General features: G+C 53.2%; 5 protein-coding genes across 5 annotated transcripts; 2 read left to right on the top strand and 3 right to left on the bottom strand.

Moving 5' to 3' along the window:
• Positions 1 to 3391: 3391 nt before the first annotated feature.
• On the bottom strand, positions 3392 to 5221 carry N7459_002383 (uncharacterized protein; the record flags this gene model as incomplete). Its single annotated transcript, XM_056941568.1, has 4 exons — positions 3392 to 3562; positions 3614 to 4658; positions 4714 to 4814; positions 4886 to 5221. 4 exons carry the CDS (start codon positions 5219 to 5221, stop codon positions 3392 to 3394), a joined length of 1653 nt encoding a protein of 550 aa, XP_056803423.1.
• Positions 5222 to 6859: 1638 nt separating this feature from the next.
• N7459_002382 (GMC family oxidoreductase) lies at positions 6860 to 8883 on the top strand (the record flags this gene model as incomplete). The annotated part of the gene is made up of 4 exons (XM_056941567.1): positions 6860 to 7227; positions 7367 to 8231; positions 8291 to 8789; positions 8840 to 8883. The coding sequence occupies 4 exons, from the start codon at positions 6860 to 6862 to the stop codon at positions 8881 to 8883; spliced, it is 1776 nt and encodes a 591-aa protein (XP_056803422.1).
• Positions 8884 to 8984: 101 nt separating this feature from the next.
• N7459_002381 (uncharacterized protein) lies at positions 8985 to 11597 on the bottom strand (the record flags this gene model as incomplete). The annotated part of the gene is made up of 6 exons (XM_056941566.1): positions 8985 to 9975; positions 10038 to 10201; positions 10273 to 10467; positions 10531 to 10976; positions 11026 to 11410; positions 11493 to 11597. The coding sequence occupies 6 exons, from the start codon at positions 11595 to 11597 to the stop codon at positions 8985 to 8987; spliced, it is 2286 nt and encodes a 761-aa protein (XP_056803421.1).
• A 400-nt stretch (positions 11598 to 11997) lies between these two features.
• Positions 11998 to 12460, bottom strand: N7459_002380 (uncharacterized protein; the record flags this gene model as incomplete). The annotated part of the gene is made up of 3 exons (XM_056941565.1): positions 11998 to 12219; positions 12282 to 12347; positions 12443 to 12460. 3 exons carry the CDS (start codon positions 12458 to 12460, stop codon positions 11998 to 12000), a joined length of 306 nt encoding a protein of 101 aa, XP_056803420.1.
• Positions 12461 to 15495: 3035 nt separating this feature from the next.
• On the top strand, positions 15496 to 21739 carry N7459_002379 (protein kinase RIM15; the record flags this gene model as incomplete). The annotated part of the gene is made up of 2 exons (XM_056941564.1): positions 15496 to 16053; positions 16127 to 21739. The coding sequence occupies 2 exons, from the start codon at positions 15496 to 15498 to the stop codon at positions 21737 to 21739; spliced, it is 6171 nt and encodes a 2056-aa protein (XP_056803419.1).
• Positions 21740 to 23101: the final 1362 nt, after the last annotated feature.

Below are 23101 nucleotides of genomic sequence, written 5' to 3'. Positions count from 1 at the left end.
AGAAGGCAAGAGAGAAAAGAAAATCCACACGCCATGCGACACGACAGCTCCGGGAAGCTTTTTAAACGACCTCGTGGTAGCCAAAGCTTGAAAGTCTGCTGGGCGCGCAATGCGATCATCCAGCACGCAACCGTCGGCCGCGGATTTCGCCATAGCACGCCATAGAGCTAGGGCAACCTGCCTATCACGACTCCGCGTGCGAAGCCCATGTTGCAGGGCCAAGCCGTTTCAGCTGACGACTCCTTGCGGTTCCTGCCTGGACGTGCTCTGCATGTCTGCGCAGTATCCTCGGGATATGGCCAATCCAACGTTGGTTGTTCAAAGTCCATGACATGCGCGATCTGACCTTCTCCGCAATTGGCAAAGCTCCACCCCGGACGTCAAAACACAAATCACATCGCCTCTCGGCCGTCGCTTCGCCCCAGTCGCAACTATTCCCTGCTTCACGGTTGGTTCATCCCTATGCGCGTGGTTGACTCGTTGGGTTACAAGCCCATCTGTTGCGCTTGGCCACCGCGGTCGGATCGCACGTACAGACTGTAGACCGCTGGACTCCAAAGCGGCGGTGAGCATCGAGCTGCAAGATCCTAGTTGGCAATCTGAGAGCTTCATTCGTGATGAAATCATCGCAGGGATGCCAGTCTGCCATTGTTGAACCATCGACCCGGGCACATGGTTATTGGGCGATGTGCCACGGCGTAGCAGCTGGACCCTGCATGCTATGTCTCCGAAGTGGCATCGTATCAGCGTGTCTGGTCCAATGTGTCGAAGCAGAAGATCTCTATGGAATCTGGTGAATATTCCGATGTATATATGCAAGTTCAACACGCAGGCAGATCTTCTGTTTCATATGAAGAGATAGTACTTAGATAGTCTATAGTCTACTGCATCAGATGCTACTGCTAGGATGAATATTCCCGGAAGATACAACTAGTCTACAGGAACAGACAAGAGAGAGCGAGTATAGTATAGAGCCAACGAAATCCATACAGAGACAACCGATGGATGCCGGCACGGCAAACCGAATGGATTCTGCTATATTCAATGTAGGCATTGATAGCATGACCTAGGAGTAATTCGCAGCCTTAGTCTGCGCGAATTCCAATTCTGACGATTTCCTCGGCCAACAGGACAATCAACAGTCTTGCGTGCAGTTCCAAACGCATGGGTTGGGCGACAGACGAGCAAGATCCATAAAGAGACCATGCTTGCGTGGAGGAGGGGAAACAGTTCCACCATAGTGGCTTGCTATTTCGCGACATAAATAAGGATCCCTCGAAGCGACGATAGTCTTGGACGAATTTAAGCCAGTCGGCTATCGGCTCGACGAGGTCTGGAACACCATGGAAGAAAGCGTCACTCAAGTTGGACCCCAAATAACGTGCTGAGTCGCCCAGAGAAGGCTGATTTGTCTTGATAATGGCAGTCTTCAGAAAAGAGTCAATTCCACAGTCCAGAACAAGCCATGGCCTCGGATATCTCTCACTAGTAGAAGCAGGCCATCTCATCTCGCAGTAGGTCTGCATGTGCTTGTCCTAGGTGCCTTGCTCTTTTACTTAGATTGTCCTTTGATAGGTCACCAGGCTGATTTTCAAGAAGCGTTCGGGCGAACTGCTCGATTCCATTGGTATAGGTGAGCCCGGGTGCGGAGCGAATCGTCTAAAGGCCGCCGTTGACGCCGGAGTGGAGATGACATCTCCGAGACAATTCAATATTAGCGCGCATCGGCTATCGGCAATAGAAAGGGAAACGGTAATTGGTTGAAACGAAATCCACTTGCTCTCGTGATTGACGTCCAGAGGACAGGGGATCCCGCCACGAGCGTATGAAAAGCAGACCCCCACGTCCATCCTAAAGTACTGGCCTTTCAGCAACCTGATCTATTGATAAAATTCTAATGACATATCTACAACAGAGGATGGTATGGCTGTCCCCGCACCTATTGCAGGATAAAATATCCCAGCATATTGTCATGCAGGATGCCTGACATGTGGAGCTCTGTCGAACCCTGCAGATATAGAGACTAATTAATACCATTCATGTACCCCAGCGAGCACCATGCTCACTCTGATGCATGGCACCTGCACCTAGCGAGAGCCGCAGGGGCCATCACCTAGGGCAATGCGTGCTCTACAGCACTTTGGGATGCACATGCCCGATCATTGTGATAGCTATGGACAGGAGTCAGGAGTCAAGAGCCTTTGCTGGTTCACAATCAGGCTATCAAATTGTCCCTTCGTCTACTATGCGAGACTCCCGAGGTTCTCTCCGACGTGAACTGTCTGAATGCAGGAATCGAGGCGAGCATTAGCATGAAATTCGAGTCTGGCATTGGCTGCTCAAACATCATAAAAGAATCTACGACGAGCATTACTTCAACCACCGGAGAATGACAATTCAGAGAACGTTCGCCAGGAGTCTGGGTAGCCACTACCTGAATCGTACTACCGCTCAGAATTCTTCCATCTCTACTGAGTGGACTACAACACATCCATCAACCAGGAATATCAACTAACATCCCAGGCCACCGCTCAGGGTCGCTGTAATGGTACACAGCATTGAAGAAAATCCTAGCCCGAAGCCTGCCTCGGTGAACATTCGGTGCACATTCCTCCTCCCTAGGAAGATGGTTCAGAAGAGACGCATATGGAGAGTTCTCGATATTGAATGCTGGGCAATATTGCGTCCGGAGGTCTCAGCCTGTGGTGACGCTCTCTGCCTTGAATAGCCGTGGCACCTGGGGATAGTGCGGGAAACAGCAGATACGTCGATCGGGGTCGAGTGACTTGATACGTTGTATCAACCTTCCCTGAACGTGGAAGTGATCACAGGGGCCGTATATTATGTCCCTCGAGTGTAGAGTCTTTCGTAAGAACACATGGATGGTTTGACTAAACCCCCACGCCTTATGGTAATGGTTAATCACATTCTAACACGAGTGAAATTTTCGCAACTTGGCTATCTGTGATAGTCAGCTTATTTACATGCTTCATCGCGTCAAATACGATCACTAGATCTACCACCGCTTCCTGAAACTCTACTCTTCCGAATTGGTATGCTGCATTGGTCCAAAGGGGGTTGTCGCTAGGGAGGAGTCGCTAGGGAGATAGCTGGCGGGTTGGCGCAATGGTCAATATACAGTTTCGAATGTCGCATAGCGAATATTCTGCAAGGGGAAGTTTCGCGTAGGTTTTGGGTGCCGGGTCCATGGGACATGTCGCATAGGTTGTGTCAGTTGCGAGGGCCATGTCGCAAGGGCCAGTGTCGCGTTGCTGGGGGGGTATATATTGGGGGGGGGGGGGGGGGTGTACTTGTCGAACCGCGGGTGGAGGCGCTGGGGGTTGCCTTATATGTCGCAATAGGGCGATTCGGACGAGTTGCTCGGCATCACTTAAGCTGGAGTACCTTTTTCCTTTTTAGCGGATGTGACGATCTCCTCCTCGGAAAGGTCGTCGGCGACAGCCTCTGTGACCGGCCCGGTGTAAACAACACGGCCACGGATCCACCAGTAGATCAGGGCGAAAAGCAGAACGGCGACCAGGTAAACGCAGGCGTAATTCATCTGATGGAATGTTAGCACTTAGGGCAAAGAGACGGTCGGCTTGATACGTACGCTATCCGGGGTGACGGGCATGTCGGTAGGCAGGACGAAGATGATACTGACGAACAGCGTCCACAGGCAAGCCCAGGCATTCACGATTGTACTGAACGGTCCCATGTGCCATGGGCCTGGCTGGAACTTGCCGAAGAAGAGCTTGCACAGGATGGGAATGCAGTAACTCCAGTCCAGGGCAATCGAGCAAAGAGTGAAGACACCGTCAATGGCCGTGTATGAGCCCAGGGCAATCAGGTTGATGGCAATACAGAAGAAGACGGAGATCCAGACGGCGTAGAGAGGCGTGCCAGTCCAGGGAGTGATCTTCAGCCAGACATCGGAGAAAGGCAACATACGGTCCCGCGAAAAGGCCCAGACAGTACGGCCAAGGGACTGCATGGCAGTGAAGGTGACGAACTTGATGATGATCAGCGCCGCAATGGTGAAGAACATCCCACCGCCTTTTCCAAGGCTGTTGTAGAAGATCTGGGCGACGGGCTGTTCCATCTTTGAACCAAGGATGGAGGTCGGGTCACCCATGCAGAAACAGAGAACAATGTTGAACAGGAATCCGGCGACGTAGGTGAACAGCATAGCCAGAGAAATGGCCCACGGGGCCTTCTTCTCCGGCTCACTCATCTCCTCAGTGATATGAGCCGTCGCGTCGTAGTCCGTCATGGTCCAGCTCACAGACAAGAAACCGAACAGCCAGCTGAATCCAATGGGGGTCCAGCCGCTGGAGGTCTCGACGTGAGTGAACACGTAGTCTGCATCGTGCTTGTCCTCGGTCAGAACCAACAACGCAATAGCACAGGCCACCATGACGCAGACGTGGAAGATGACATAAAATTTGGTCATCTTCTCCATCCAATAGGTCGACAGGGAGTTGACAAGACCGGTGGAGAATGTGAGCGCCGCCATCACGCCAACGGTCACATTGGTGCTGATCTTGTAGTCGAAGTCGCGGCTCATGCTGACAGCGGCGAGAAGCATCTGGGCAGCACCGTACTCGGACGAAGCCACGCCGCACACTTGACCCAGCAGGTTGAGCCAACCGGTGATCCTAGACAGCCACCGTCAGTCTGGGCATCGCAGCGAAACACCGCCGTCATACTCACCAACTGATTGAGGGGACCATGTTCGACGGCGCAAGTCGCGAAATAGTAAAGTATAAGCCTCCGGCCGTGGGATACGCGGAGACCAGCTCAGCAACCGAGCACTATGAAGCGCATTAGAAACATTTCTACTTTTCCTTCGATTCCGCGCAGCGCGACAGGTGGGAGGACTTACCGCAATACACATACAACCCGCGCCGGAGATCAGCCAACACCAGACCACCGCGCTGCTGCCGCCCGCGGCCAATGGGTACGACATGGTGGTCATGATGGTCGCGAAGACACCACTAATACTGACCGCAAAGGAGAAGGTCGCCAGATATCCGAACTCGCGCTTGAACACCGGGTTGTATCCAAACTTGGTGGCCAGTTCGGAGTCGGCCTGGGCCAGGTCCTCGAGAGCGATCTTCCGGTGTTGGCCATCGGCGCCCACGATCTCGACTTGCCGGCCGTCATGGCGATGACGGATCTCGTTGGTGCCAGTCGTGTCCGTAGGATTGATTTCCGCCATGATGCCGGGAGTGTGTATAACAGCAGGGAGGGGGGTGCAGGCCAGGAAGGTTTGAAAAGGCAAAGAAAAAAAAAAGAAGAAGCTAAGAACGCAAAACAAATCGCGGGCCGAGAAGCATCTCTCGGTGGACACCGAGGGCAACCGGTTTTGAGCGCATCGTTTCTGTTCCCGACCCTCAAGATTCCCATCAGGGGAAGAGGCGGATTGGCAGCGGCGCAGTCATTGGCCTAGCCAGGCGGCTCGGAGGGGCCGATTTCATCATCATTCAACGCCCACATGGAACCGCGTGAAAAGCTTGAGATCTTGGCCGGCCCTAATCGTTCTTATTGGTTCTCTTCGCCAGGCGCTGGACAGACCTTCCTATCTGGTTAGGGCACTCCTATCGGCGCCCCCCAGAGGCCCCTGCAGAGACTCGTGTGGATAGGGTGTTTCTGGCAATTGATCGTCTGCTCAAATGAATGGCGCCGCGCTACGATGCTTTCGCGCATGTGCTCCGTACATGCATATATGCAGCCCAGAGTGAACGATGGATTTGGCGTGTACGCAAGATGGATCCTCGGCTGAGCCCGTCACGGCCCCTGGTTTCATGCAGCTCGCGCAAGTCGATGATGAGCCTGCATCTGCGCTCCTGATTGGTCTTCGCTACCTGGATATCTTCACCAAAAAGAAAATCAACCAAGCAGTTGCGATTCGCATGAGCTATGAGGTTTTGCATCCCAAGACAAGATCCCCAAAGAATAGTTTCCTAAATCCAAATTCAATGCAGCTTCAACGACACGCGGAGAGCCTTGTCTTGCTTGCCAATGTCTCCACTGAACAACTTGTGCCGACGGATGGTATGGTCTGCCAGATCTTTTCAACTGCGGAATCGTCGAGGGGTCTTGGGGGGAATCCCAGCAGTCAAGTAGATCCACCAAGTTGAAGTAGACATGGGACAGCCCCTAGAAACCGCGGTAGCAGGATTAGTATCACGATGGAGGAAGACCACGACTGGTGGTCAAGCGCGACTGACCCACCTTGCAGCACTGCCGAATCGAAGTAAACGTGCCTAGGATCTCGAGCTTCTGGCACGTCTCGAGATTGCATACGCGGTTGCCAATGAGGAGATCGTGTCACTCATACAGTGATTCCACTCCCTGTGCCACGTCTTAGACCCCGGTTTCCAGAGTCGGTACCGGCCAAGGCGCTTGAACTCGCTGCTGGCAGGCGCGTTGGGGTCGTGTTTAAATGCAGGAAGTCTGGCGAAGTAGGTGAATTCCGCCATTCTCTCGACCCGAGGATAGCTCTGGCTATCTGTTGAGATTTACCGATGGCAAGGATGGACAGTGACTGAAGTTGTGGTGGGATTCATGGAAGGAGCAAGAAGGAAGGAGACGGTGGGCAGAAAGGTCGAAGTCAACCCAGAGGGGGATTGAATCTCCATTCACACCACACCAAGGTCCAAACCTTGGAACCTTGGAGGGATGTCGGAAGCACCTGCGCATTCGTAGACTCCCTGGGCAAGGACGATGCAGGCGCGACTGCTCCGCGATGGTCTACTGCAGTTTGCAGGACTGGCCAGGAAGCTATTCCAGCTGTCATGTTTCAGTGAACAACTGTTACTCTTCTTCTACTCACTTGACATCTGTGGCGATTTCAATGCGGCCCTCGATTACTCGTCGTTCACTGGCCACGGCGGCCTTAATAGCCCTGCTTGGCATCTTCGCATTCAATGACTGGGCACCGCTGGCTGCAACTTACGACTATGTCGTGGTTGGTGGAGGAACCGCTGGGATCACAATTGGCGCACGCCTGGCACAGCATGGCTATCGCATCGCAGTCGTGGAAGCAGGGGGCTACTACGAGGTCAAGCGCCCCATTACTCGTATTCCAGGGGCTGCCATCCTCGGATTGGGTGCCAGCATCCAAACCGCGTCTGTGGTGGACTGGAGGTTTGTCGTCCGCGGTCAAGCTGGTACCGACTATCGCGACATCCATTACCCCAGAGGAAAATGCGTGGGCGGCTCGTACGGGTTTCCTTATCTTCGTTCGGACCGGACTTGTCACGCTGACTTGAAGTCTCCTAGATCCGCAGTGAATCTCATGATATATCAGCGGTTGATACCGACGATTCCCTTAGACTTGTCACAAACTGACCGCGTACAGGCCATCCGTTGGCGCGATGAGAAAATGGGCCCAGGTGGTAGACGATCCTACCTACTTGTTCGAGAATACTCTTCCATTTTTCCAAAGGACCGTCACATTCACGCCACCCAGTCTTCGACCAGGTAATATCCAGACACAGTACAACCAGTCCGCATTCAGCGAGACTGGCCAGCCCCTGCACGTCTCCTATCCAATATATCCGATGCCATTCTCAACCTGGGCACAGGAAGGGTTCAGTCAGTTGGGAATCATGGAGACACAGGACTTCAACAGCGGCTCCCTGATGGGCCACCAGTTCTGCGCTATGACGATTCGACCAACAGATCAGTCTCGAAGCAGTGCCGAGGCTGCCTTCCTACAGCTGTCCCAGAACCTGCAAAATCTCACCATATATCAGAAGACCTTGGCTCAAAGGATCCAGTTCAACAAGAAGAAACAAGCAGTTGGTGTGCGGGTCAAACAATGGTTTCATTTCACGCTGAAAGCCAGGCGCGAGGTCATTATCTCTGCAGGTGCTTTTCAGTCCCCGCAGCTGCTCATGGTGTCGGGAATTGGACCTCGGGATATACTGCAGAGATACGGCATCAAGGTTATAGCGGATCGGGGAGGTGTTGGCCAGAACATGTGGGATCACGTCTTCTTCGGACCGTCCTACCCAGTGTCCGTAAAAACATACTCAGCCTTGGCTCAAAGTCCCTTGAAATTGGCATTCCATACCATGGAATATCTCTTCTTCAAGAGAGGTATATTGACGAATCCATCAACAGACTATCTCGCCTTCGAAAACATTCCTTTGCATCTACGATCAAACTTGTCGACCCGCAACAAAGAAGAACTCGCCTGGTTCCCCGAGGACTGGCCACAAGTCGAGGCAAGCTAATCAATTGCGGCGTGTACATTGCATTACAACTAACCCTGTACCAGTATCTCGTGGCTTCTGCATACGTGGGCAATTTCTCAGACCCGTTCGTGCAGCAGCCATCGACTGGACAGTATGGGACTATTGTTGGCAGTCTGGTGGCTCCCACGTCTCGTGGAAATGTGACTATTCAGTCAGCCGATCTTGGCGATCCACCTATCATCAACCCCAATTGGCTTGCTTCAGAGACTGATCAGAGAATAGCAGTGGCAATTTACAGGCGTATTCGGGAGATATTCAATACCAGCACAATGGCCTCAATAATCACCGGCCCGGAATATTTCCCAGGGCCTGAATACCAAACGGATGCGGAAATCTTAGATGTTATTAGAAAGACCATGATGACAATATATCACGCTGCCGGCACTTGCAAAATGGGCCTTTGGAACGATACCATGGCGGTCGTTGACAACAAAGCCAGAGTGTTTGGTGTGAGTGGGCTACGAGTGGTCGACGCCAGCGCCTTCCCAATTCTCCCTCCAGGCCACCCCCAATCCACAGTTTGTAAGTATCGACGCTCCGCATTGATCTGGCTGGTACTGACAAATAAACAGATATGTTGGCTGAGAAGATTGCTGCCGGGATCATAGAGCCGTGATTGATGTGCAGACTTGTGTAAGGAGTCTTATCGGGGGGCCGATGGCCTGTGAACAATGCATTCCTATTTTGAATTATTACCCAGAGATCTTCTTACTCCTGTCACCACTGCTCTTCCAAATACATGTGATTCAACGGGTCAAACATATTGTAGTCGCTCGGCAAGGAATCCGGTGAAAACGCAAGACCCAGGTTGTTGACAAACAGCTCATCGTAGTTGGGGAAAATATGGAAGTTGCCAGGCTGGGCACTCAGGAAAGCCATGTCGGGTCGATTGAGATTCACAGGAGGATGAATTGCGACAGGGTCACCGAGCTGAAGAGAAAGCGGGTTCTCAAAGAGCATATCGCTACTCGTGAACACATGGTCAAGGGCTTGCGACGCTGTCGACTCAGCGGTCACCTTGGAACAAGCCTGTTGGTGTGGAGCCTCATGGGCGGAGCCATCAAGCTGGGATGGAGGCGGCAAATGTTCGTAGCCATACCGCTGAAAGTAAACCTTCTCCAGGTTTCGACCGATGCGCTTGGCGATATTCCAAGAGGTTGACAATTCACGTAGAACCTGAAAAAGCAGGGCAACGGCTGCATGCGGGAAAAACTGGCGCGGCGTCTGATCATTAGGACTATTCTTCGCACGATCGTTCTCTGCGCAACATCTCTCGATGACGATTAATGCCGTGGAGAGTGTACAGTAGGTGGCAGTAATTGGACTTAGTTTGAAGCTGCCAAAAACCCGTCGATATTTTTGAGCAATGATGAGCATTGCACGAACCGAAGCGCTGCAAGTTTGTATCGCTTTCTCGGCACAGCTATGCTCACCATGTGTTTCGTCATCTTGTTTCTCCTGAATACCATTTCCATTGCCGTCTCCTTCGGGAGGAATTGGTTTGGCTAGAAAAGGGCCACAAAGCAGCATATTCGCTATATGGTATACCATCAATAGAGTGTAAGCGTGTGGAAATCGGGATGGTCCGGATACTCGGTCGATTTTGAGTGCCGAGGGTAGATCATAATACCACGTTTTTAATTTGAGGACGCACGAATCGAAGAACGCAGAACGTTGGGAAGCATGGAGTAGGGGCTTTGGTGACCACCTAGGAGCGAAGATGTTAATCACAATACGAGGATCGAGGCCTACCTAGACACCGATACTCACAATGACAGAAGAATTTTCTCAAGTATTCGGCATAAATCAATCATGGCTCGATGTAACTGCACTACATCCATCTGGGAAGCAGCCCGGAGTTGACCATTGGCCGAAGGAAGACAGGCATCGGAAGCGCATTGGTAATATGGCTTATGTACGGCACCTTGAGAGTCCTAGGCATGAAAATGTGTTAGACATTAAGCAATTCATCTTTGGAAAGACGCAATACCAGTAAAGTGCAAACCCGGCCAGTGTAGCTTGCTGACAATTTATCATGGCAGTACAAAGCCCAGTAGATTTGCCTACGTAACTCAATCTCGATTGTTGGAAGGGATACAGTCCCTGGGAGAACGGCAGGGTCCATGTTCAATCCCATGTCGAGCGCCAGGCGGTTTGCCATGCCTTGATGAAGCCAACCAGCAGCGTCGGACCCAGTTGCCTGTCATCATCCTGTCAGTTATCAAAGCTTTCCAAGGTTGTGAAATTGAAGGAGCGTGCTGACAATATAAAACATTCCCATGATTGCTAGGGACTGGATGGTAGTGATTTTAGGCCACCGAAGATCACGCTGTATGAGTTCTTCCGCTCTCTGGATGAAGATCTTCCCTGCCGTATTGGAGTCATTTGGCTCTGCTCGCACTTCGATTCGCTCACAATATCGAGACCCAATTGCGAGTATGCAGTTGAGTAACAGCGAGCTACTATAGCGCCCGTTGTATGCCAGACTGTCTCGGAAAAGCTTCTCGTTTACGACTTGAAACCAAGGCTGCTCCCACTCAAAATAGAGATTAATCAGATGAGACTGAAGTTCTTCTGAAATGAAAGCTTCGTCTGGAGTAACTTGATACTCGCCACAGTCCATGGGTGCAGCAATTGGATGCTCTGCTGCATGCGGATAATTGCTCGTACACAGAGTCTCGATCAAGCGGCCTTCTTCGCTAAGAGAGTCTTTTGAGGGATTAGCGAAGCTCCAGGGCAGAAGTCAAAATGTGCTGACCATTTAATGACGACCGAAACAACAGGCGACCGCTGGTCGGCCCAAAATACCTGACTTCCCCATCCTGATCAAAGTTCAAAGATTCATCAATAGTCAGTGCACCTTCAAAGGTCATACATAAGTCGTCCATATTTGGCGAGCATCCATCCGCGCTGCTTAGGTCGGTTGCTTGAGGCGGAGTGCCGTTTTCGGTCATCAACTGGGCTATTGAGGCATCCACATCGATACCATGCGAGAGCAGCACACGTTCGAGAAGTTCAATTCTATTCCTTAGCATCACCACATATGACTTTGGTGCTGGCTGCCTTCCATCCTCAGCCTTGGAGTATTGGCAGTTGATGCCGCGGTCGAGACACCTTGAGCACGATGGACGGTCGCCATCACACTGTTAGCAGCATGTTAGAGAGGGTTTTTGAAATATGTGCTTTTACCGGGGGGGGGGGGGGGGGGTAACAGCTCAATATCACCTTCGCTCTTCGTCGCCGGCACTCTTCACAGGCCCGAGACGTATATTTTCCCCCAGGTCTTTTACGTCTCGCCCCAGAGTCTTCTCCTGGTACCGAGAGTGGCATTTCATGAAACGCTCAGGTTCGGCAAATATCGAGAACGTTGTTCTGACCACAGCGGTCTTTAAGATAGCAAGAACTTGTCTTTGTACGTCAGAAGGCGAGCGGCGTCCAGCATTACAAAGCAGCACCCGCGATCGCCACCTTTTATGTCAGGCCTCAATTCCTTCAAGCCTAAGGCGTCATTTTTGTGCCTTGCATCCCAAGGCCACAACGTTTCAAACGCTGTGTGAATTTCTTTTTCACCAACCGAACCACTCCCCAAATTTCTTCTCCAAAACATCTACCCCAAAGGCCTATTATTCAATATTACGGGATTTCTTTTTCATGGCTTCATACGTGGCATTGCGACACTCATCAGCCGTTAGTTCCGGACTACGGCTCAGAACAGCGAGGTCGGTTGAGTTCATCGGAGCTCCTCAGGTTTCATTTGCGACCGTTCCTCGAACATGGAATCGCCCATGAAAGACTGGGCTTTTGTATAGTCAAGAGGTGAAACAGCTCCCGAAGTGTTGATCTCAGACGTGAGCTCGGGCAGATCCACCTTGGATGCACCAGATTCATCAGAGTCAGACTTGGGACAAATGAAGGCCAACTTAGAGACGGAACCGGAGAAATCAAAGAATTGCTGCAACCACGTCTGACGATATCACGTTGGTGCCTCTTGATTGGGTCGACTTATACTATCACCCCCAGAAGACCCTCGAACTTGGCGTGCTCATGGATAACTTCGACGACGGCAAAGACCATGCATTGCTAACGACATCAGCGATACGGCGCTCAAGGTTTATACCGCGGAGTTCGCAGGTGACAGAGCCGCAGATGCCACGGTCCATGGTGACTACACACACTCCGTCGTCTTCGGCCATCTTGGCGTGAAGATTGTTCAGGTTAACAAGATAACGGAAATCACCCCTTCCACCTGCACGGGCATGACTTCCAAATCTTGGATTGGTACTTCTTATGGAAAGAACTTCTACGAGGCGTGCAAGGCCGCGGGCATCCAGCATGAGGGTAATGCGGCTGGGAAAGCAGAGGACTACTTGGATTTGACAGGGTAGAACAAACAGCCCAATTTCATCGCCCCTGGATTCACTCGAGTAATTGTTGGTCAGGTGTTCTCGTGCATTTCTGCAGTTGTGGGTACGGTCTTCCTGACCATGTATGGGAGTTCCGATCTGAAATCTACCATGACAGAGACTGGCCTGGTGATGTGGGGACTTCCACGCTGGAGATGATCCAGGCCGCGACGCAAATCGGGATTAGCACCAGAATCAATGCGGGATGGCTTGAATGGGCTTGGGCCTGGAAGGCAACAAGGTCGATAGGGATGGTTCAATATGATTGTTCATCTCTTTGATCGCGTGATGGGTTTCCAGCCGCTTTTCTAGACTAGTCCCGTCGTGGGCTGGGGTAGACCCGGTGTAGGGAATCCTTCGACGCCGTGAGACTGGTGGACCGGTCGAGTCTATGACGAGCGCTCGCGATTCCCCATGGGGGCGTGTCTGTCTTCCCCAACAGGAAACTCACCCGCAACCTTGGAAGGGACCTCCACGTGATGTCAGCTGCATTCTGTTTTCATTTCCGATCCGGAGAAGGCGTCGTGCATGAATTCTGGGGAAGATGCGACTCTCGAACTCTGCGATTAGAGTGTTGAGCAGTCCAAGGATGCAGTGGAGAGTTTCGTCGGACTGTACCGCGGTACCTCGATCCAAATATGAGGGACGAGAGGTAAATATATATGTCGCGAATCATCGCCAATCCTCTCTAAGCTGGATTTCCATGCGCCTCCACCGTATCCCTCCTGAACGGCAAACACTATGCCCCGGAAGAGCGGAGTCGGCGTCGCAGCATGATGTGCTGTCGTTCACGCCCGATACGTAATGGGTCCACGGCCACAACCACCGGATAGGCTCATGCATCATTCCAATGCCCCAGGCCCACGAATCCCCACTGATCAGAGGCGGGACCATGCAGGCGGTTTCGGATGCAGCGACAACGATTGGATATCAACCGTGGGGGAGGGAGATGGAGAGGAGAAGCATTAAAGTTTCCTCGGGGAGTATCATCATGGCATGGAGGGCGGGTGGTGAGCCGTCATTCACCTATCCACCGAGGCGAACAGATATGGGCGGAAGACTTCTCCAGCGAGGCGATGAACACATGCCTCATCCGCACTCGGCCAACCGTGGGAAAGCGTGGAAGATTTCCCCAAGTGAAGGTTAATCGCCGCCGGGTCCAGGGTTATGCTGGGCCGGTCAGGTGACGCGTACCCCGCAGACTCGATTGTGAAGAAACGGAGTACGAGGAGTAGTACTAGGAGTCTAGCAGGTGTGGTAGTGCTAGGGGATGACTGGATTGATTCCACTCCGGCCCCAAAAATAGGAAGAGAGCCGGTTCCAGACATGAATCATGGTGATGTTCGTTGCGTTGTGCGTGGTGGTACACTCCGTACAACGGCGCGGTTCTGTCGGGAATGAATTCCCCCCTCGGCGATTCCTGGATCTTATTCTAAGCAATCGTCTCTATTAGCTTCCCGCGCGTCCCCAAGGGTGCAAGTCTGGTATGCGAAACTAGGAGTAGATTGATGGAGGCGTCCAGTGAGGTACGCCCGCGGGAGCCGGAATCCCTTTCCAAAGGGCTACGCTGGACTCAGCTTCATCCTACATGGGTACATTGGTACATTGTACATTGGTACATTGTACATCGTATCTTGCACATCATACACTCCCGAGTGCTGAGCTCTCATTGATTGTCCTGGGTTCATAACCGCCGGGGGCGGGGGAATCTGCGACAGATAGCGTGGATGATGGCGTGGAAGGGTGTCCACTTCCATTGGATCGCATTCCGTTTGGCCGTTTGGACATTTGGGTCCATTGAGGACTCCCTTTGTACAGGTGTATCAATCGATCGGCGTAGGTTTCGACTAGGTTTCCTATCATCTCACCCCCTTTCCCGGCCTTGCGCGAATGAGGTTGTCTCGGGCCATGGGGAGGCGCAGCAGCACAGGGATTGTATAGGCTGCGGCAAAAGTACCCTGGACCCGAAAAGAAGCCACTGGAGCCCCTTCCAGATTAGTCGGAGTCCAGACTCGAAGCCATTGAAGACTGCAGTTGCAGCTGCACCAGCCGTAGTGGTCCTATCTTGGTGTATTTGTAGTGAACAACGTCATGGAGCAAGGGCGTGGTGCGACAGGATGTCTCCCCTTAGAGCTGCCATCATCCTGACGTGGAATATCGAAATGGAGACAAACGAACGAGCAATAAGCTGAAACACCAAAAAAGCAGTCAGCGATTCCCATCGAAGACGAATCTCTGTCGATGATCGCCTGAGGGAGGACCGGCCTCCAGGCCTGCAAGGTGGTGCAGAAGGGAAACCAAAAGACGCACGGTTGGGCGACCCAGTTCTCCTTCACCAATCACCGATCGCTCTGACTTCCAACCCACCCCCCATCCTCCCTCTCTTTTTTCTACTGTTGTCCATCTCAGATTCCAGATTCATTCCCATCCGCTTGTCGCTGCGGTTGTCGTCGTCGATGGTTCTGCGCGTCGATACCGTCGCGCCATTCCCCGCATAGACACGGCCTCCCCGTTGCCCTTCGTCCTCACAACACTCGTGTTTCAAGACGATCCACCCACAACGCGGTGGATTGGACTGCGATCGTTTGTGTACTTCGATCTCGCCTTCTTCTTGGACCTCTCTCCAACGACACGCTATGGCCTGTTGATTGTACGGATGAATCCATAGCCCGAACCCAAGAGCACCCGCTCTGCCTAGCAGACGGTTTTGCTTGGCTTGAATAAGCCTTCCTCGACTCGTTCACTCTCGAAGTCCGTCGCAACGTGCCCGCTGTGCCCTCTGATACCCCGGTCATCCTGCACCTCCGTGGGCCCATCCAGTCAGCATGGCGGACAATGCCTCTCCAAAACCCCAATTCCTCGCGCCTCCGGCCGTGACCGCGTTGCGGCAGGAGGCCCGGAACATCAACCCGAAAATGACCAGGTCGGTCAGTGAAGACATGCGGGAGGAGCGCGAAGATTTGAAGGAAGCGGCGGAACAAACCTTGAACATCATCGTGGATCTCGATCTGGAAGGCCGCATCAAATGGGTCAGCCCCTCATGGAGGCAAGTCGTCGGCTCCGCCCCAGAGTCGGTCGAAGGCCGCATGATCTCGGAGCTCCTCCTTGGCAACAAGGATGTCTTCCGCGATGCGATCGAGGCGATGAAGGAGGATGATTCTCGCAGTCGCTTTATCCGCTTCGCCGTGCAGATGGGACCGGACTCGGTTCTGAAATACGCGCCCGAACCGCGCCCGACTAAGACGGAGGACCGAACCGCAGATGAGAAACCTGAAGCAACCATCGAACCTTCGCAGGCCGAAGGTGAAGATAAGCAGAATGTGCTTACGATGGAGGGTCAGGGTATTATGGTATACGAGCGAACGGACGATGAAGCCGGACATGTGCGTGGTCCCCGCCATTCTATCTATTTCTCAGCACTGACATCCGTCGTTATTAACGCTTTTGCAATTACAGACTATGTGGATGCTTCGACCTTTTACCGAGCCGCGAGAAGTCACGATCGATTTACCCCCTCTTCTAGTGGAGTCATTGGGCGTTGGGGCAGAAGTTCTGGCGAACTACCTGACGACACTGGCGGAGGCTGCAGCGAACGAACCCGATCCCTCGAAACATCCTGCTCCGACCCCAGTTCTATGCCGCATCTGCGAACGCCAGATTACGCCATGGTGGTTCGAGAAGCATTCGGACCTCTGTCTTCAAGAGCACCGAGCCGAGATGGATGTCCAGATTGCCCAGGAAAACCTTAACGAACATCGCCATGCGATTGTGAAGGTGTTAGACGCGCTCGAGGCTCGACAAGGAAGGCCGTTGATTGGCAGCGATGGCAACGTGTTACCGCTCCCCCAACCAGAGTACAAAGGGCTGCCAATCGGCCCCTCTCCTGCGAGCTCTGCCCCTTCGTCGGCTTCAGTCTCAAGCGTAAACTCGGCACCGGGCACTCCCCCTCGCTCCCGAGACCACTCAGCCTCGGGTATTGTTCCAGGGCGCCCCCGGTCCTTCACCGTACGGCGACCTCTGGCTCGCATTGTGGAGCTGGTTCTGGATCTTTGCGATACCGCGCTGGAGATTAGTATGCCAGTGATCAAGGAATCTTCCATTCCGGACAATAACGAAGAACTCCGGACATTATCACCGCAATCCGAGTCTCGGATTTCGCAGGTTCTGCAGTGGCAGTCTCCCAGTGCCAACACTCTGGAGCAGGAGCAGGGTCTTGCCGCTCTATCGAGTGATACGGAACAAGTCGCCAAGGCGAAAGTTGATGCAGTCGTCCGCCACCGCAAGATCGTTGAATATGGGGAAAGGATTCGCATTGAGTATACAGTCCTCGTGGAAGAATGTATCACGGCTGCGCTCAACAAAGCAGAGCGTATAGCTGCTGGTCAGCTTAGTGATTCATCCTGCTCCTCTGATGAGGAGGCCCCGCAAAACAATACCTTCGGCAGCAATACCGAGCTTGACTCGGCAAGAGAGGATCCGCTGGCACAGGTTCCCAGTCAAGAATCTCTGGCCTCGCAGCCACAGCCTGCAGCACCTACACCACTCAAGCCGACATCCGCACTGACGATGTCTATGCGAAATTCCCCGGACCGCTCGATCCTCGCAACGTCCGAAGGGAGACCGTCTTCTGTGGCGGTATCAACGGGCTCGAACAGCCCCTTGGAATGCCCTACTCCTCGCTCTCACAAGAGCGCTGCTGGACTGCTGGGAACCTCACAGCCCTCTCGGCGGGGGCTTTCGCTGGCCGACATTGATGCGGGCGATAGTAGTGATAGCAGCATGCCATCTTCAATCTTCGCTGGGGCGATGCGAACAGACTCGCCTTCATCTGAAAGGAGTTTCGATCGCAAGCGCAGAAGCCTGGTGCTTCCCGGGCTATCCAGTTCTCCTCGCCGACAGCCTTCCCCTGCTCGTGTCTCTGGTCCACATTCCCCTTTGCGAATGCCCAAGCCCCGCCATTCCCATGGCGCAGAAAGCTTACCTTCCCCGGTGGTTTCTCCCTCTACCTACGCTGGTGAACTGGCACATCACCACCGTCATCACCGTCGCGAGTCTTCAGCAACGTCCTCGGACGTGGCGAAACCGCCTGCGTCGCCGCGTCTACCCTCGGTCAGCCACCAGCCTCGTCCGGCGCCACCGTCAATCAAAGATTTTGAGATCATCAAACCAATCAGCAAAGGTGCTTTTGGCAGTGTCTACCTGTCGAAGAAGAAATCAACGGGCGAGTACTATGCCATCAAAGTCCTGAAGAAAGCAGACATGATTGCCAAGAACCAGGTTACCAACGTGAAAGCCGAACGTGCCATTATGATGTGGCAAGGTGAAAGCGATTTCGTTGCTAAACTCTACTGGACATTCTCGAGCAAAGAATATCTCTATCTGGTCATGGAGTATTTGAATGGAGGCGATTGTGCCTCGCTCGTCAAGATTCTTGGCGGTCTTCCTGAGGATTGGGCTAAGAAGTACATTGCCGAAGTGGTTCTAGGTGTTGAGCATCTCCATAACCGGGGGATTGTTCATCGCGATCTTAAGCCGGACAACCTTCTCATTGATCAAACCGGCCACCTGAAACTGACCGACTTTGGTTTGTCTCGAATGGGCTTGGTGGGACGTCAGAAGCGTGTACTGAAGAGCCCCAACGAACCGGCCCCAGATCTTCTCAAACAGGGACCTTTCCCGCGCGCTATATCAATCGCTTCATCCCGGTCAGCGTCGTTTGATTTCCAGGCTGCCTCCTCCCCCGGCTCCACGCCTTTGATTACGCCGGACACTGGAGCCAATGCGAGCCAGCCATCCTACTTCAGCCTGAACCAGACTGGTCTTAGCAGTCTCAGTCAAGCTGGCTTGAGCCGACAGAGCTCTCGTCGTGCGTCAGGCTACCGCAGTGACAGCGCGGGTAGCGATAGCTTGAATGGCATGTTCCGCACATTCTCGCTGAATGACAACGTCAATGATCCCCCGGCTCCATCCCCAAGCATGCTTTCAAGCAGTTTGGCCGAGGAAGAGCAGAGTGAACCCGGTGAATCTCCTCGCCTCTATCCACTGCAGCCAACGTTTAGCAACCCTATGGCACATAACACACCGCCGCAACAAAGCATGCTGCCTCCCGTTATGGCCCTCTTTGATCCGGAAGACCACGACCGTCGCTTCGTTGGAACGCCTGATTACCTCGCTCCTGAAACGATCAACGGTGTTGGGCAAGATGAAATCAGTGATTGGTGGTCCCTGGGCTGTATCATGTTTGAATTTATATTTGGCTATCCTCCCTTCAATGCTGCGACTCCTGATGAGGTGTTTGAGAATATCCTCCAACGCAAGATCAATTGGCCAGACGAGCCGGAAGAATACACCACGCCGGAGGCATTGGATCTCATGAACAAACTTATGACTATCAACCCGCGTGAGCGTATTGGAGCCAATGTGGAAGAAAAATTCCCGAACGGTGGCGCTGAGATTCGCCATCACCCGTGGTTTTCTGACATCAACTGGGACACGCTGTTAGAGGATAAAGCGCAATTTGTGCCCACCCTCGAGAACCCGGAGGATACGGAATACTTTGACGCCCGGGGTGCTACTCTCCAGGCTTTCCCTGAGGAGCTTGAGGATGAGCATTCACCACAGCCACCGGCTACGACTGGATCTTATCCAGACCGACCGCATGATGCGCTTTTCAAGGTTCGCTCGCAGGTGAACTCGATGAAGCGCCCCTTGATGCCGCTTCACATTCCGCCTCATGTTCGGGATGCCCGTGATTCTCGCAGTCGGAGACTGAGTGAGCCATCGCTGGCCGACGACTTTGGCAGTTTCAATTTCAAGAACTTGCCGATGCTAGAAAGGGCGAATAAGGATGTGATTCAAAAAATGCGCCAAGAAGCTATGCAGGCTCAACACCGCCAGTCCACTCCGTCCTCGTCAACCACGCAGGCGCCATCAGCCAACAACTCTCAGCCTTCTTTGGATGGTAGCCCGCTCCCTATGTCGTTGCAGCGTACCCTGTCCCAGAACAAAGGAGCCAATCGGCCGTCATCCCCATCGAGTTTGAGTCAGGCAAACTCATCGCCCAGTCGGCCTTCTCAGCCATCCTCGCCCCTTTTGGTTCAGTTCAGCACTGGGACCAATCACGAACGTCGCAAGACTTCTGGTTCGTCCTCGACTGCATCACATCAGTCAAGTGGCACTTTCCAGCCATCGTCTGTCGATCAAAATCGCATGGCAAACCCTCGACTTGGATCGGTGGCCTCCTCTCCCGTGAAGCCCAACCGCATGCCCGCTCACTCCCCGGACAAACATCCTTCCAGTCAACGGCATGGTAGTGCACCAGCTAGCCGAGCCCGGTCGCAGACCATTGGGTCTCAAGATGGGGGTGATCCGTCCTCGTTTCCCAAGGAGTCTTTTGTTCCGTCCCACCACAAACGCCGCAGTCAGCTCTTCGACATCTCGCCGTCATCGTCTGACAATGAAGACCCTCGCACCAAAGCTCTGCTCAAGGTTCAGCGCCGGAGGCAAAGTTCTCGGCGTCTCTCGCAAATCAATTTGCAGGACGGACCATTCTTTCGCCCATTGGATATTCTCATTTGTGAAGATCATCCTGTTTCACGGCTGGTGATGGAACGGCTCTTCGAGAAACTGCGATGCCGGACCATCACAGTCACGAACGGTGCCGAGGCCGTGCGATATGCTCTCAGCGAGGTGCAGTTCGATATCATCATGACTGAGTACAAACTGCCACAGGTGAATGGCGCCGATTTCTCTCGTATGGTACGGGAGACTCGTAGCGCCAACCGACACACGCCTATCATCGCGGTGACAGGATATTTGAAGGATCTTCCCGAGACGCACTACTTTGATGCGCTCATCCAAAAGCCTCCGACGTTGTCCAAGTTGACGGAAGCGCTGTGCAGGTGGTGCATGTGGAAGCCGCCTCCTAAGGATTACAATCCGTCGCAGCCTCTGCCGGTTCCAATGCCCAGTGGTCACCAAAATACCCAAATGCATGATGACAGCCCCAGCTCTGCATCTTCTGGCTTCGTTCCCAATCCACCGAGCTCATACCGCGGATCAAGTCGAGACGACTCTGTGGGCAGCAGCGTCTTTGGCGATATGGACTCCATCAAAGCAGAGGAGGTACCTGTTATCATCAGTCGCAATCACGACGAATGGGATCAAAGCCAAGGGGGGCTAGGAATCTCCGAGGATGCACACCCGGGCAGTCCCGATCCCAAAGCAGTCCCCATTCCGCATCTCTTGCATGCTGTATCGGCACCTGCAGCGATGGACGGGACCGGTACTCTCACGCCCCGGAAGCAACGATCCAGTGAGGCGATCCGTGTTAAACGAGAGTCTCTCGAGCGCAAACGGTATGAAGGTGCCGAGTCTGGCGACGATGAGGATGAAGAGCTTGGAAATTCCCAAGCGCGCCGCAGCCCTCCCAGCCGCAGCCGTCGTCCTGGCTCTAAGTTGGGCATTGAAATGATGCGGACTAACAGCCGCGGTAGTGTGGTTAGTGGTAGTGAAGAGCTGCTGAAAAAGGAACGAGAGGCCCTGCGTCGTAGGAGCGGAGATTATACGGATACCGATTTTGACGATGGGCCACTAGGCTCGCCTGCTAGCACGAGTCTCGAAGATCGTTTCGAGGCACTCAGCATTCCTGAAGAGTCCGAGGTTGAAGAACCCATCAGCCCTCGAGGATCGCCTCCGCTGGACTCCGCCTCTTCCATTGCCGATCAACGGCGGCCTTCCCTCGCTCACCAAGACACCTCGATATACTCCGGGCCCACGTCCCATCCATCCGTGTCGCAGCGAAGTCCCGAGAGCTCGAAGCCAGGACAGACCACGCCTCCATGGGAGCAGGGTAAGGGCCATGACTCCGGTATTGACCCCATCACGCCTGAAGTGAAGGTCTCGGGTGCGCTTTCCACGGGTGGGAGCTCCGGGGTCGATACAGACTGTAGCCCAACACCGGACTCCGAAGCCACACCACGTCCTCTTCACCCGTCGCCAAACTTGGACCCGGAACAGACGCCTCGTGCGCCTGAGCGGTATCGGTCTGATCTCCCCTCCACACGATAAAAAGTGTCTTAAAAGGTGTCTCCATCTCAACGACCTAACTTCCCTTCTCCTATATCACGACATCATTTCCATTCTTCCCACATAACTTGCATGCTGACCTTTTACCATTCACCTTCATGTAAACCTCTTTTTCTTTTCTCTTTTTATCTTTGGTCGCTGTTCCTTCTGAATTGCGCCCGTACTGTCCAGCGGACATGTCATCATATGCGTTACCTCTCACGTCTCTTATGTTCTATGGCTATTGGAGCAGGGTGTTCCGGTTGATTTGAATCTGCCCTGATATTGGAATCCGAAATTTCGATCTTCTTTTTCCTTGTACCTGCTGGCTATCAATCACAACCAATGGTATTTCACGGCTACAAAAGTGGATGGGCTGGAATAATATGGTAGTGTCTTCTGGTGTCCGGTTGTCCTCCCTTCCAAAAATTTTCTCCCGAGTATTCTATTCCTCTTGAGGCTGCGTCCTTCTGCCCTGGTGCGTTTGTGGACTATTTAGCGCTCGGTATAATCCATCGTAGAGAAGAGTCAGGGTGTAGGGCGTGAATATTAGCATGTGTGTAGTCTTTCTATCTACCAGGCGGGGTTTCTGTCGGGTGTTGTTATGATGGCGCAGATGAACTTGACTCTAATATATAGACGGCACCTTTCCACTCTTGTGGTGGCCCATCCGTATAGTTTATCCCAGAGAGCTATATCCATCTGGGAGCGGACTATAAGGGAAGCGCGACTGCGACTGCCACGAGGCCGAGAGAGAAACTTGCGTGAAAGCACTATAGTTATCTCGAAGGACCCAGAGCCTTGCTGTCACAACGCGCCGACGATCTGCCGATCCCATTACCTGTCGGCAGAGTCCCTCCCACTTGAGAGCCAACTACCTCCATTTTCCACGTCCGCACATGCGAGAACACACGACGACATGCAGCATGCATGCATAGCTTGATGCAGCACAGGGAGGGATCGGGCTATCAAAGCGACACGATTTACTGTGCCCCCTCCCGATCGGGGGAGATTGATTCACATCTGGGATTTCGGGGGGAAGGAGGTCCTTGACACACATATTCATTGGTACCTTTCGATAGTTACCTCCAAAGTGGCCAGTGACATCAGTGTTGAAGTTTGCCCCCGTGCCGGTCAACATCAACGTGTCTGCGCCGGTCTCTGGAGGCCTCGAACAGGCCCGGTGAAGCTGTGACCCACCGACTAACTAACAAGAGATGAAGGACCCCGTCGTGGTTGATATCATGACCCTGAGTGGGTATTGTGACCCGGAGATGTTCAGCACCAGGGCTATTTTTGTTTTGGATGTGGTGATTCTCCGATGCTATTTGTGGTGTCTAATGCCATGACGCAGGGGCGGGCTGC

This window comes from Penicillium hispanicum (genome assembly GCF_028827665.1).
Source record: "Penicillium hispanicum strain IBT 35686 chromosome Unknown utg000002l_segment0_segment0, whole genome shotgun sequence".
In the NCBI taxonomy this organism is placed as follows: domain Eukaryota; kingdom Fungi; phylum Ascomycota; class Eurotiomycetes; order Eurotiales; family Aspergillaceae; genus Penicillium; species Penicillium hispanicum.
The sequence above is the reverse complement of the archived record's forward strand: the minus strand, read 5'-3'. Positions and strand labels throughout refer to the sequence as shown.